At 51.5% G+C, this 14,754-nt stretch overlaps 1 protein-coding gene across 2 annotated transcripts; it reads right to left on the bottom strand.

Annotated features, from left to right (window-relative positions):
* Nucleotides 1-2,250: 2,250 nt before the first annotated feature.
* CHRNB1 (cholinergic receptor nicotinic beta 1 subunit) lies at nt 2,251-14,603 on the bottom strand. 2 transcript variants are annotated; one of them, XM_015437583.4, is made up of 11 exons: nt 14,508-14,603; nt 14,070-14,423; nt 13,582-13,626; nt 12,783-12,892; nt 12,576-12,684; nt 12,075-12,222; nt 10,328-10,537; nt 5,524-5,747; nt 4,289-4,461; nt 3,802-3,949; nt 2,251-2,978 (listed from the first exon to the last, which is right to left on the bottom strand). In XM_015437583.4, exons 3-11 carry the CDS (start codon nt 13,606-13,608, stop codon nt 2,838-2,840), a joined length of 1,290 nt encoding a protein of 429 aa, XP_015293069.1. In that variant the 5' UTR covers nt 13,609-13,626; nt 14,070-14,423; nt 14,508-14,603; the 3' UTR covers nt 2,251-2,837. The 2 variants fall into 2 exon arrangements, with proteins under 2 accessions (XP_015293069.1, XP_005582811.2); XM_005582754.4 differs by having other exon boundaries at nt 14,284-14,423.
* Between the last annotated feature and the right edge of the window lie 151 nt (nt 14,604-14,754).

Genomic DNA, 14,754 nt, shown 5'->3' with positions numbered 1-14,754 from the left:
AGTTGAGTGAGGGCTTGTTGACTGTCAGCTCAAGCTGACTTTGGCCCAACCTCCAGCCAGAAATGTTAACAGTCTAGTTCATACAACCTGCTGAGCGCAAGATCTCTATGTCCAAAATGGCCCTGAATTAAACCAGGTCTAACCTTCCTTCCAAATTGAAAGAAGACTGAGGCACAAAATGTGTGATGCCCCTAAGAGACACAACCTTTCTTTTTCCGCTTGTAGCTGCCCCGCTCCAACTCCTTGCCCCCTATATCTTTTCTAGTGTTATGGAAGAATGGGCAGCTAAACTAAGTGACGTGGGTCAGGCGTATAGGGGCTTTGAGGAACTGTGGTATGAATAACTTGACCAGACAGAGTGGGCGGCCACTAAGCTCTAGCCAAGTTGTTGCCAACAGGGGAATCAGGCCTGGTGTTACTGTATTTATTTATTTATTTTTGAGACAGAGTCTTGCTCTGTTGGCCAGGCTGGAGTGCAGTGGCGCAATCTCGGTTCACTGCAACCTCCAACTCCCGGGTTCAAGCGATTCTCCTGCCTCAGGCTCCTGAGTAGCTGGGATTACAGGTGCATGCCACCAAGTCCAGCTGATTTTTGTATTTTTAGTAGGGACGAGGTTTCAGTATGTTGGTCAGGCTGGTCTCGAACTCCTGACTTCATGATCCGCCCGCCTCAGCCTCCCAAAGTGCTGGGATTACAGGAGTGAGCCACCGTGCCTGGCCTACTATAGTTTTTAAAATTATTTTTGGGGCCAGGCGCGGTGGCTCACACCTGTAATCCCAGCACTTTGGGAGGCCGAGGTGGGCGGATCACAAGGTCAGGAGATCGAGACCACGGTGAAACCCCGTCTCTACTGAAAATACAAAAAATTAGCCGGGCGCGGTGGTGGGTGCCTGTAGTCCCACCTACTCGGGAGGCTGAGGCAGGAGAATGGCGTGAACCCGGGAGGCGGAGCTTGCAGTGAGCCAAGATCGCGCCACTGCACTCCAGCCTGGGCGACAGAGCGAGACTCCATCTCAAAAAAAAAAAAAAAAAAAAAGATTAAAAATAAATAAATAAATAAATAAATTATTTTTGGGCCTGGGTGTGATGGCTCACACCTGTAATCCCAGCATTTTGGGAGGCCGAGGCAGGTGGATCACTTGAGCTCCAGACCAGCCTGGGCAACATAGTGAGATCCTGTCTCTATAGTTTTTTTTTCATAAAAAAAACTATCTTCAAGAGAAGACAGGAAGTCAAATTTCTCATGAAATAGCCACATTTTAAAAGCTGCCGGGCGTGGTGGTTCACACTTTTAATCCCAGCACTTTGGGAGGCTGAGGCAGGCAGATCACCTGAGGTTGGGAGTTCCAGACCAGCCTGACCAACATGGAGAAACCCTGTGTCTACTAAAAATACAAAATTAGCTGGGCGTGGTGGCGCATGCCTGTAATCCCAGCTACTCGAAGGCTGGGGCAGGAGAATTGCTTGAACCCGGGCGGGGGCGGAGGTTGGAGGTTGCAGTGAGCGGAGGTCGCGCCATTGCACTCCAGCCTGGGCAATGAGCGAAACTCCATCTCCAATAAATAAATAAATAAATAAATGGTGGTGAACTAGTGGCTGGGCGTGGTGGCTCACGCTTGTAATCCCAGCACTTTGGGAGGCCAAGGCGGGCAGATCATGAGGTCAGGAGTTCGAGACCAGCCTGGCCAACATAGTGAAACCCCATCTCTACTAAAAATACAAAAATTAGCTGGGCATGGTGGTATGTGTCTGTAGTCCCAGGTACACGGGAGGCTGAGCCAGAAGAATCACTTGAACCCAGGAGGCGGAGGTTGTGGTGAGCTGAGATCACACCACTGCACTCAGCCTGGGCAACAGAGCGAGACTCTGTCTCAAAAAAATAAATAAAATTAGTGAACTAGTGCAAATGTAAAACTCTGCAGGCCAAACAAAAAACACACCGTTGCAACCTCTGATACACACCGCATAGTACTTTTTTCCCATGTTCTCATGTGATCCCCAGACAGTCCTATAGGGCACATGCTATCACTAGTTTCACTTTACAGATGTGGAAACAAGTACAGAGCAGTCTAGTGGCTTGTGTGAGCACCAAGGCTGGAACTTGAATGAAGGTCTTGAAAATGCTGCTTTTTCTCATTACCAATGCATGCTTGTAGAAATAACTTTTTTTTTTATCCTAAAGATAGTACACATTACAAAACATAATAAATTACAAAAAGTTAAAAAGAAAATGACCACAAGACCTGACATGCAAACAATAAGCTACTTTATTTCTATTTTTATTTTTTTAGAGACAGAGTCTCACTATGTTGCCCAGGCTGGTCTCAAACTGTGGGGTTCAAGTAATCCTCCCACCTCAGCCTCCCAAGTCACTGGGATTACTGGCCTGAGCGACCATGCCCAGCTTATAAACATTATTAATTGCTGTATTTACTTCCAGAAATTTATTTCCCCTATTCAACAAATGTTAAGCACTTACTATAGGTCAGGACCTGTGCATGGCACTGGGGATGTTACAGTGAACAAGACACATTTCTTGACCTCATAAGGCTTACAATCTAGTTCCTGTTCTTTGTTCTATTTCACTGGCAACCTAGGTGTTGATACCCAAAAGAGCTTCTTCAAGATCCCAAAGAGGAAATCAGATGATAGTGCATTTCAGGTGGGTCCAAGACACCTGCCTACCCAGCCCTCAGTCCAATGCAGTCCCCAGAAACGAAATAAGAGGCCCGGATTCCTAGTGAAGGAGTTAAGAGGCAGAGAAGGATATGGCTTGACAGTATCACCAAACTCTCACTTCAACTGGTAGAGGGCCTGGGTCTCGACCCTCCAGTCTTCAAGGAAAGGGGTCTGGAGGGGGCAAGTGGTACGTGGCGTCCAGGAAAATGACTAGGGTTCCAACGCTGGTGAAGATGATGAAAGTCCACAGGAAGAGGCGGTCCACTACCATGGCCACAAACTGCCAGTCCTCCTTCAGCTGTGGGTAGGCAAAGGAAACTTCCTGAGCTCTGGGCCCAGACCCCCAGGGAAACCCTCCCATTTCCCCAACCTGTACCCGCCTGGGTCCTCCTACCACCGGTTTGAGGCAAGAGCCAGCAGCGCAATAGGAGAGCAAGACTGCAGGCAATGCATGGGCATAAAGAACCAGTAGGTAAGCAGGGGGTGGGACCAAATTAGGAAGATGTCCAATCAGAAACGAAAGCAAGGCCGGGCGCGGTGGCTCACACCTGTAATCCCAGCACTTTCGGAGGCCTAGGCGGGCGGATCCTGAGGTCAGGAGATGGAGACCATCCTGGCTAATACAGTGAAACCCCGCCTCTACTAAAAATAGCAAAAAAACCACCCCAAAACAAACAAACAAACAAACAAAAAAAACCAGCCAGGCGTGGTGGCGGGCGCCTGTAGTCCCAGCTACTCGGGAGGCTGAAGCAGGAGAATGGCGTGAACCCGGCAGGAGGAGCTTGCGGTAAGCCGAGATCGCACCACTGCACTCCAGCCTGGATGACAGAGCGAGACTGTCTAAAAAAAATAAATAAATAAATTAGCCGGGCGTGGTGGCGCGCGCCTGTGTCCCAGCTATTCGGGAGGCTGAGGCAGGACAATCCGCTTGAATCCGAAAGGCGGAGGTTGCAGTGAGCCGAGACCACGCCACTGCACTCCAGTCTGGGCGACAGAGTGAGAGTGTCTCAAAAAAAAAAAAACAAAAAACGAAAGAAACGAAAGCGAGTGCTGGTGCGGAATTTGGGGGGTGGGGCCAAGGTCGCCTACGCCTGGCCTTGTTCCACTCCCGTTGGACATACCGCATCGTGGTCCTCCTGTTCCTGCAGCTGTCGAGCGATGTAGCTGATAGAGGAGACGACCTCCCGTAACTCCGGAGGCAGGGCCACAGCCCGGTTTGGACCATCGATAAATCGCCGCAGATCAGGGGCAGACAGTTCAGGCTGGAACCTGGAAGAGGAGTGACTGGCCACGCCCAGACGCAAAGACAGCCAATGCCAGCGACCCAGGCCCCGCTCCAGCTGCCTCCAACAACTTGCCAGTTCTCAAAACCCGAGAGTGCCCTTCACGCTCTCCCCGACAGCAGTGATCTCTCTAACCTTGTACAACTTCTTCCACCGCCTCTGTTTTAGTTCCCACCTCCCCTCAATGTGAGCAGCAGGGGTACTACAACTCCCATGATGCTCAACCACAGCATCTTCCGGGAGCATGGGCCGCTTCTTCCGCACATTCTTCTGGGAACTGTAGTTCTCCCTCTCCCTTTTATGTGGGTAATGGGCGTGGTCCTACCTGTTGGGTTTGGGGAAGAGAAAATCACTTGGCGGCTTCCGGATGAAATATTCATCTGTTCCCCGACCCCAGCCACTTCCTGGAGAAGAACAGTGAGGGGGCTCCGGCATCAGTTCTCTCTCGGGCTTGGGCCTTTTTAAACCCAGGTACGGCGGCAGTTTGTGAATGAAGATCTGCAGAGTAGAAGAGGCGTATTGGTGGGGGCTTTCATGCTTTCAGACCAGAAGGGAAACAGCCAACCACCCCACTCCACATGCCCATTCCCGCGCGTATGTGCGTGCACATTCTTCCACAAACGAGCTACGCCAGGAAATGCAGCCACACAGACCTAAGAGCTCTTTAGTGGGTTGGCCCAGTCGCGGTGGCTCTCGCCTGCAATCCCAGCACTTTGGGACGCTGAGGCGGGAGGATCACCTGAGGTCAGGAGTTCGAGACCAGCCTGGCCAACATGGTGCCACCCTCTCTCTACTAAAAATACAAAAATTAGCTTGGCGTGGTGGCGGGTGCCTATAATTCCAGCTACTCGTGAAGCTCAGAAGCTCAGGCAGGAGAATCGCTTGAACCTGGGAGATGAAGGTTGCAGTGAGCTGAGATTGTGCCATTGCGTTCCAGCCTGGGCAACAACAGCAAAACTCCATCTCAAAAAAAAAAAAAAAAAAAGCCGGGCGCGGTGGCTCAAGCCTGTAATCCCAGCACTTTGGGAGGCCGAGACGGGCGGATCACGAGGTCAGGAGATCGAGACCATCCTGGCTAACACGGTGAAACCCCGTCTCTACTAAAAAATACAAAAAACTAGCCGGGCGAGGTGGCGGGCGCCTGTAGTCCCAGCTACTCGGGAGGCTGAGGCAGGAGAATGACGTAAACCCGGGAGGCGGAGCTTGCAGTGAGCTGAGATCCGGCCACTGCACTCCAGCCTGGGCGACAGAGCGAGACTCCCTCTCAAAAAAAAAAAAAAAAAAAAAACCTCTTCAGTGGATTGGGAGGTATCCCAACTGGAAAGAGTGGGCTTCCAATCTGATAGTACCTAACCCTAAGAATATTTCCCTGGGACCCGAGATGAGCAGTACTGATGAAGAGAGGAAGGGATCTGTGAAATGATAATGATAGGGGCCAGCTTAACTGCAACATTTCAACACCTAACAGGCTTGGGCACTTCAACACTCTACCACATAGCTGTAGTTTTCCCTATGGTCTGTAAAAGGAAAGTTGGGGTTGGAGGAGGAGATCTTTCTCACCTGACGGACCCAAAGGGGCATTTGGTGGGTGTGGGGTGAGCGGTGGTGCAGGTTGAGAACCACGACACTAAGGATGACTGAGAAGGTGACGAGGACCATGGTAAACATGAGGTACTTGATAATAATGGGTACCGATAGGGAGGTCTCAGGTACTTTGTCGGCCAGTAGCAGCAGGAACACAGTAAGGGTCAGCAGGGCAAAGATTGAGAGCCCCATCTTCTCTCCTTGGAGGGCAGAGAGAAAGAGAGAAGGATTAGACTTTGCCAGAAGGAAAGCTCTATGGCATAATCAGTGACCATGTTTCCAGGCCATTCAAAGACAGGTTTCTGCAGCCAGGCACAGTGGTTCACACCTGTAGTCCTGGCACTTTGGGAGGCCAAGGTGGGAGGAGGGATTGCTTGAGCCCAGGAGTTTCAGACCAGCCTGAGCAACATAGGGAGACCTCATCTCTGCAAAAACAAATTTGAGTCTGGGTCTTGCTCTGTCACCCAGGCTGGAGTGCAGTGGCCTGATAATGGCTCATCAAAACCTCCACCTCCCAGGCTCAAGTGGTCTTCCCACCTCAGCCTCCTGAGTAGCTGGGACTACAGGTGCATGCCACCATGCCCAGCTAATTTTTGTACTTTTTGTAGAGACAGGATTTCACCATGTTGCCCAGGCTGGTCTCGAACTCCTGAGCTCAAGTGACCCACCCACCTTGGCCTCCCAAAGTGTTGGGATTACAGACGTGAGCCACTGTGCCCAGTCTCTACAAAAAGAAAAAAAAAAAAATTAGTCAGGCACAATGGCACATGCTTGTGGTCCCAACTGTTTGGGAGGCTGAGTTGGGAGGACTGTTTGAGCATGGAAGATGGAGGTTGCAGTGAGCTGTGATTGCACCACTGCATTCCAGCCTGAGCAACAGAGCAAAACTCCGTCTGAAAAAAAAAAAAAGAAAGAAACAAGCTTTTGAAAGGGCCATCTGCATGCAAATCATTCCTACATTTGTATGTCCACCCTGGACTTCTCCCCTGAATGCCAGATATATATCCATCTGCCTACTCAACCTCTCTTGGATACTTGGATGTCTAATAAATATTTCAAGCTTAACATGTCCAAAACTGAGCCGGGCGCAGTGGCTCACACCTGTAAGCCCAGCGCTTTGGGAGTCCGAAGCGGTTGGATCACCTGAGGTCAGGGGTTCGAGACCAGCCTGGCCAACATAGTGAAACCCTGTCTCTACTAAAAATACAAAAAATACAAAAAATCAGCTGGGCGTAGTCGTGGGCACCTGTAATCCCAGCTACTAGGGAGGGTGAGGCAGGAGAATCACTTGAACCTGGCAGGCAGAGGTTGCAGTGAGTCGAGATTGTACCATTGCACTCCAGCCTGGGCATCAAGAGTGAAACTCCGTCTCAAAAAACAAAACTAAAAACAAAATAAAACAAAATGACCAAAACTAAATTCTCTTACTACCAAAGCTACTCCTCCCATAGTCTTCCCTATCTATTTTTAGACAGAGTCTCACTCTGTCACCCAGGCTGGAGTGCAGTGGCGTGATCGCGGCTCACTGCAACCTCTGCCTCTTGGGTTCAAACAATTCTCCTGTCTCAGCCTCCCGAGTAGCTGGTATTACAGGTGCATGCCACCACGCCTGCCTAATTTTTTGTATTTTTAGTAGAGACAGTTTCACCATGTTGGCCAAGTTGGTCTCGAACTCCTGACCTTAAGGGATCTGCCCGCCTAAGCCTCCCAAAGTGCTGGGATTACAGGCGTGAACCACCGCGCCTGGCCTATACCTACTTTTAATTGCATGCAGATTAAGCAATGGATTAGGCAGAACTTTCTAGGGAAAGGGTAGTAACTTCTGTGTCATCGGGTGATTGCCATGGAAAGGGGTGGTAACTCCCAGGTGTTCCCATGGCAATGGTAAACTGACATGGCACACTTGTGGGTATGTCTTATGGAAAGCTGCATCTTCCCTGTTCCTGTTCTAGCTAGTCCTCAGTTTGATCTGGAGTCGAGTCCCACCTCCTACATCACCACCTTGCTCCAAAGCACATTACCTTAGGTCTGAATATTGTAAAGCCCTCCTAACTGATCTCTTTGCTTCATCCTTTTCTCCCATGCTGACTGTTCTCAACCGAGCAGCCCGACTGATTTTGTTAAAATATAAATCAAGATGGCCGGGCGCGGTGGCTCAAGCCTGTAATCCCAGCACTTTGGGAGGCTGAGACGGGCGGATCACGAGGTCAGGAGATCGAGACCATCCTGGCTAACACGGTGAAACCCCGTCTCTACTAAAAAATACAAAAAACTAGCCGGGCGAGGTGGCGGGCGCCTGTAGTCCCAGCTACTCGGGAGGCTGAGGCAGGAGAATGGTCTAAACCCGGGAGGTGGAGCTTGCAGTGAGCTGAGATCCGGCCACTGCACCCCAGCCTGGGCGACAGAGCAAGACTCTGTCTCAAAAAAAAAAAAAAAAAAAAATATATATATATATATATAAATCAAGCTGGACGTGGTGGTTCACGCCTGTAATCCTAGCACTTGGAGAGACCGAGGCGGGCAGATCACCTGAGGTCAGAAGTTCGAGACCAGTCCAGTCAACATGGCAAAACCCCATCTCTACTTAAAGTACAAAAATTTAGCAGGGCATGGTGGTGTGTGACTGGAATCCCAGCTACTCAGGAGGCTGAGGCAGAAGAATCACTTGAACCCAGGAGGCGGAGGCTGCAGCGAGCCGAGATCACGCCACTGCACTCCAGACTGGGCAACAAATCGGGACTACGTCTAAAAAAAGAAAGAAAGAAATATAATCAGATCATATTATTCCTCTTTCCAGAATCTTCCATTGGCTCCCCATCTCCTGCATGAAAGCAAAGGCCTTATTATGGTCTATAGGTCCTTCCCATGAGCTCCTGGACTTCATCTCCTACTGCTTTCCCCTCTGCTTACTTCATTCAGTTCCACTGGCCTCCTCTCTGTTTCTTGAGTACTCCTGACCTCAAGTGATCCGCCAGCCCCAGCCTCCCAAAGTGCTGGGATTACAGGTGTGAGCCACTGCGCCCGGCCCACTCTCCTTCTTTAGACAAAGGATTTGATGGCAGAGAGGAGGAAAACATGTTTTGAATACTAGAGTTAAGGATATCAGGTCTCTGAATCAGACTGCCACTGACCCAGGTTGGAACTGCAACATTTTCCCTCTCTAACTGTGTAATGATTTCAGGCAAATGACTTAAACTCTTTCAGCCTCTTTATCCTCCACTGTAAAATGAGAATGACAATCCGTTACTTACCTCACAGGATTGTTGTAAAGATTAGAATTAGTACATGTACCATATTAAATGAATTACCTTATAGCAAGTGTTCAAAAAAGAAAAACAAAAAACAACCCAAAACACAATGCTTACATAGAACTTACTGGGTGCCAGGCATAGTTCTACTAACTCAGTCAATCCTCAAATAATTCTATGCAGTAGGGACAATGGTTGGCCCACTTCCAGATCAGGAAACTGAGACACAGAGAGATTAAGGAATTTGGCCAGGTGTGGTGGCTCACGCCTATATCCCAGTACTTTGGGAGGCCGAGGCAGGTGGATCACCTGAGGTCAGGAGTTCGAGACAAGCCTGGCCAATATGGTGAAACCCTGTCTCTACTAAAACTACAAAAATTAGGCGGGCATGGTGGTGGGCACCTGTAATCCCAGCGACTCAGGAGGCTGAAGCAGGAGAATCGCTTGAACCCAGGAGGTGGAGGTTGTAGTGAGCCAAGATCATGCCACTGCACTCCAGCCTGGGCAACAGGGCGAAACTCTGTCTCAAAAAAAAAAAACAGATTAAGGAATTTGCCAAAAGTTATCCTATTATGCTGCCTCCTAAAGAAACGTTGGCTATTACTATTATATATTTCCCAGGGAGATAGGAGGTTAAAGGACTAGTGGGAGCCGGGCACGGTGGCTCATGCCTATAAGCCCAGTACATTGGGAGGCTGAGGAGGACAGATCGCTTGAGTTCAGGAGTTGCAGACCAGGCTGGGCAACATGGTGAAACCCCTTCTCTACCAAAAATACAAAAAAATCAGCTGGGTATGATTGTGGGTGCCTGTGGTCTCAGCTACACAGGAGGCTGAGGTGGGAGGATTGTTTGAGCCCAAACCTGGGCAACAGAGCAAGACCCTGTCTCAAAAAAAAAAAAAAAAAAAAAAAAAAAAAGGTCAAGCGCACGCCTATAATCCCAGCACTTTGGGAGGCCGAGGCGGGTGGATCATGAGGTCAAGAGATTGAGACCATCCTGGCTAACATGATGAAACCCCGTCTCTACTAAAAATACAAAAAATTAGCCAGGCGTGGTGGCGGGTGCCTGTAGTCCCAGCTACTCGGGAGGCTGAGGCAGAAGAATGGCGTGAACCTGGGAGGCGGAGCTTCCAGTGAGCCAAGATGGCGCCACTGCATTCCAGCCTGGGCGACAGAGCGAGACTCCATCTCAAAAAAAAGCGAAAAAAAAATAAAGGAGTATTGGGGTTCTGACAGTGGGCAGGGGATGTTAGGAATAGGAAAAGGCAATGGGAGAGTTATCTAAGCCTGGAGGTTTGTGGTTCAGAGGAGTAAAAGCTTTATGGATTAGAGGCTAGGACTCCTATTGGGAAAGAGTCCCAGTTTCACTGAGCGGAGGAAAGGTGGCAGTCAATGGGAGGCAGAGCCTGGGTGGGATTGCTGAAGCCCAATCTATGATGCTTTGGATTGGCAGGAAAATCCTGCCTGGATTAAGGGTGACAAGGAAGAAGCTGAGCCAATGACAAAAGGGTGGGAGCCCCTTCCCCCATTACCTGCATCTGGTGGCAGGTAGAAGACGAAGATGGCCAGAAGAGTGATGAGGATGCATGGGGCGATGACGTTGACCAGGTAGAAGAGAGGCTTCCGGCGGATGATGAGGTAGAAGACGACTTCCTGGCGCTGTCCTTCCCTCCCTTCCCTAGGATCACCTGGAGGCTGGATTAGCCGAGAGGGCTTGTGGATAATCTCCCACTGGCCATTCTCTGGGGAGGAGGAGAAGGAGGGGGACACAGATATGGGAGCTGTCCTCGTTAGTGCCAAGTATGGCTTGCTCTGCCACAGCCTAGATCTGAGAGGGTTGACTTGATGAGACTAGCTGTGGACACTGGGCTGAGTAGCCCATCTCAAATAAACTTGGGCAAGTCTCAATTTCCATGTTTTTATTTATTTATTTTGAGACGGAGTTTCGCTCTTGTTGCCCAGGTTGGAGTGCAGTGACGCAATCTTGGCTCACTGCAACCTCCGCCTCCCAGGTTCAAGTGATTCTCCTGCCTCAGCCTCCCAAGTAGCTGGGATTACAGGCGTCCGCCACCACACCCGGCTAATTTTTTGTATTTTTAGTAGAGGCGGGGTTTCACCATATTGACCAGGGTTGTCTCGAACTCCTGACCTCAGGTGATCCGCCCACCTTAGCCTCCCAAAATACTGAGATTAAGACGTGAGCCACTGTGCCAAGCCTATTTTGTTTTTTAAATTTTTTTTTTTTTTTTTGAGATGGAGTCTCTCTCTGTTGCCCAGGCTGGAGTGCAGTGGCACCATCTTGGCTCACTGCAAGCTCCACCTCCCAGATTCACGCCATTCTCCTGCCTCAGCCTCCCGAGTAGGGTGCCCACCACCACACTCGGCTAATTTTTTGTATTTTTAGTAGAGATGGGGTTTCACCATGTTAGCCAGGATGGTCTCAATCTCTTGACCTCATGATCCACCCGCCTCGGCCTCCCAAAGTGCTGGGATTACAGGCGCGAGCCACCACACCCTGCCTTTTAAATTTTTTTTTATTTTTTGAGACGGAGTCTCGCTCTGTCGCCCAGGCTGGAGTGCAGTGGCCGGATCTCAGCTCACTGCAAGCTCCGCCTCCCGGGTTCACGCCATTCTTCTGCCTCAGCCTCCCGAGTAGCTGGGACTACAGGCGCCCGCCACCTCGCCCGGCTAGTTTTTTGTATTTTTTAGTAGAGACGGGGTTTCACCGTGTTAGCCAGGATGGTCTCGATCTCCTGACCTCGTGATCCGCCCGTCTCAGCCTCCCAAAGTGCTGAGATTACAGGCTTGAGCCACCGCGCCCGGCCCACACCCTGCCTTTTAAAAATATTTTTGAGATGAATTTCACTCTGTCACCCAAGCTGGAGTGTGCTGGTGCCATCTCGGCTCACTGCAGCCTCCGCCTCCCCAGTTCAAGCGATTCTCCTGCCTCAGCCTCCCGAGTAACTGGGATTACAGGCATCCGCCACCATGCACGGCTAATTTTTTGTGTTTTTAGTAGAGACCGGGTTTCACCATGTTAGTCAGGGTGGTCTCGAACTCCAGACCTCAAATGATCCGCCTGCCTCGGCTTCCCGAAGTACTGGGATTACAGGCGTGAGTCATTGCCCCCGGCAATTCCCATACTTTTAAAATGTAGATAGCCATACCCATCCTGCTGACCCCACAGGGCTGTATTGGTCATCCCTGACAGGATATTTATGAGCCTCTTAGAAGCTGGAAATCATAGAGCCCATGGATGTAGGAGCCATGCCCACTCACCAATGAAAGTCCCTTCATGAATGTGGATTTCCTGCTGCTCTTGCCCGTCAGGACCCAGGCCTGTCTGCAGGCTGACCTCCGAGCTGTCGTAGCTGTAGGAACTGAACACCATAGTACAGTTCTGCCAGTCGAAGGGGAAGTAGGTGACCTGGATGGAGGGGAGAGTCACTAGAGCTGCCAGAGAATCAGTCAGCGCTGATGGAGTTTGGGAGGCTTTTGGGGAGGGCACAGGGAAGGGGAATCACGGAGGAATTGGAGGGTTATGAAGGGAAGCCATGGAGAAAATGGGGGTGGGGAGAGAGGTCACTGAGTAAGACTAGAAGCCAAAGAAAGTGTACAGAACACTCAATGGAAAATCAGGAGGGTAGACAAGAGGTGAAGGTCATGGGGATTAGATAATGGGGGAAGAATGAAGGATGGGAGTCGCTGGAGAGCCAGGATGTCTATGGAAAGGGAGGGTTTCTAAGAGCTCCTTCAGCTTCCAATGTAGAGCCGGGAAACCTGGATGCTGCAGCTGCTGCGATAGATGCCCGGGGGTTGCCAACGCACGGAGCCGTCGGAGGACGCCACGACGTTAATGTCCAGAGCCACGTCAAAATTCCCATCATTGCTGCAGAGAAGGGATCTCATCTGCAATCAGGCCCCGCGCCCGGAGGCCCCGCCCCGCGAGGCCCCGCGCCACCTCCCGGGCTTTGGAAGGTCTCCTACTTGTTCAGTAGCACCACGTCAGGGAGCCACACGGATTCCGCCGTGATGCGGAGCAAATCGATGCCGTCGTGCTCCGCAGGGTCCCAGCTCAGCCTGTAGTCAGTCCACTCCTAGTGAAGCAGAAGCTGAGGGGCTGTCCCGGGTTGGAGGCCGGGAGGGGACGAGGGATTTCCAAAGCAAGCCCAGGAAGGGAGTGCAAGGAAGGGGAGCAGGGCAGGCATAAACTGTGGGTCAAGGGGCCGGGGTTCTGGCTCTGGCTCCGCCTTCACTCGCTGGGATCCACATCAGCTAATTTCCCTTCCCCCGCACCGGGTTTCAATTTTTTACTCTGTAAAAATGAGGAGGCTGCACTAGTTAGCCTCTAAAACAGTGGTTTTCGAACTGCAGTTCGCAATCCTTTAGTGGATGGGGAATCAAATTAGTGGCCCCAAACCAGTGTTTCAAAAATTAGAATGGGCCAGGTGCAGTGGCTCATGCCTGTAATCTCAGCACTTGGGGAGATTCCCCCCCGAGGCTAGTGGATAGCTCAGGCTCCCACGTTCAAGACCAGCCTGTGCAACATAGGGAGACCACGTCACATACACACACACACACGCACATACACACACACAATTAGAATAAAAAACGCATGGGGTGCAACTCCTGTAGTAAAGTTAGGTGTTGTTTCCTCGAACTTTGGCTTCAGTTGTACACGTGTTATCTAAAGTCGTGATGTAAAAAATATTCTTACTGGGCTGGATATTCAAGAAAATTGTCAAGGCAGCGGGAGGCCCTTTCCCACCCTGCGGGGTCTCCATACCAGGTCTAAGTACACTTTTGTGCTCATCTCTTCATCCTTCTCGTTCTAGAAAGGAAAAATTTAAGGGGTAAAGGTGAAGTAGGGTGGAGAGAAATGAGGGGGCTGGAAGGCCAACCTCTCCTGGGAACCCCACCCCCTTTTTCTGAGCCCCATCCTCCTGAGTCCAAGTCCACATCCCAGAAGGAGCGTTAGTTTAAGACCTGCCTGTATCTCAGAAACACCCTTTCCAGCCGTCTACACTCCCAGCCTATCAACCTACCAGATTCGCTCCTGCCTAGCCCTCCGCCTTGCTCTGTCCCGGGCCCTGCCCTCAGCTCATAATCCACCCAGCCATGAATCTCCACCTGCTGCCATTTATTGACCCCTGAGCACCAAGCACCCTGGGCACTCAGGACCCATATGGCCCTACCTCGAGGTCCATCCCCCAGCCCCTGCCTCGTCCCCAGCTCCACTTTAAGGTCCGGTCACAGGTCCGTCCATCACCCTACCTGGCTCTACTCCAGGCCCGTCCACCAGCCACGGCCAGAGCTTGTCCATTTGTCTGATTTCGACCCAGTCTTCACTGAAGGCTGGTCCCTCTCAGCCTGGTCTCGTCCCAGGCCCCGCCCCCAGTTTGTCCCCGGTCCGGCCTTTCCTAAAGTCACGCCCCGCGGCTGGTCGGCTGGCCTGACCTCTTCCCCCACCCCCGCCGTGCGCCCTCACCAGGCTGATGAGTTGTGCCAGGATGAGACCAACGCTGACCCTGACATGGTCTCCCACCTCCCGCGCTGGCCGCACGGAGCTATCATAGCCAGAGAAAAGTTTCTCCCGGAGTCGGCCCTCTGCCTCCGAGCCGCGGACGCCTGGGGAAGGAGAGACTAAGTGCAGCCCTGGTGTCTGGCCACAACCGCTGGACCTGTCACTGCTCCTTCAGGGCCTACACTTACCTGGGGCGAGCGGCGCTCCCAGCGCCCCCAGCAGCATCAGCAGAGCCCCTGGGGTCATAGCCTGGCGGCTCGCTCAGTGACTTCGCTCCGAGAGCCACTGGGACCGCCAGCACAGGGGAAGTGACGAGGAGCCCGGGAATGTGCACCTGTTGCTGGGGGCAGCCGCCAGCCCACCCGCCCCGCCCCTGGGACTTGATCCTGCCTCGAGCAACTGCCAAGCCCGCCACCAACAGATGACAGACAGCAC

Source organism: Macaca fascicularis, chromosome 16 (assembly GCF_037993035.2).
Source record: "Macaca fascicularis isolate 582-1 chromosome 16, T2T-MFA8v1.1".
Taxonomy (NCBI): domain Eukaryota; kingdom Metazoa; phylum Chordata; class Mammalia; order Primates; family Cercopithecidae; genus Macaca; species Macaca fascicularis.
Note: the sequence above shows the minus strand (reverse complement) of the source record. Positions and strands in the feature narration are given on the sequence as shown.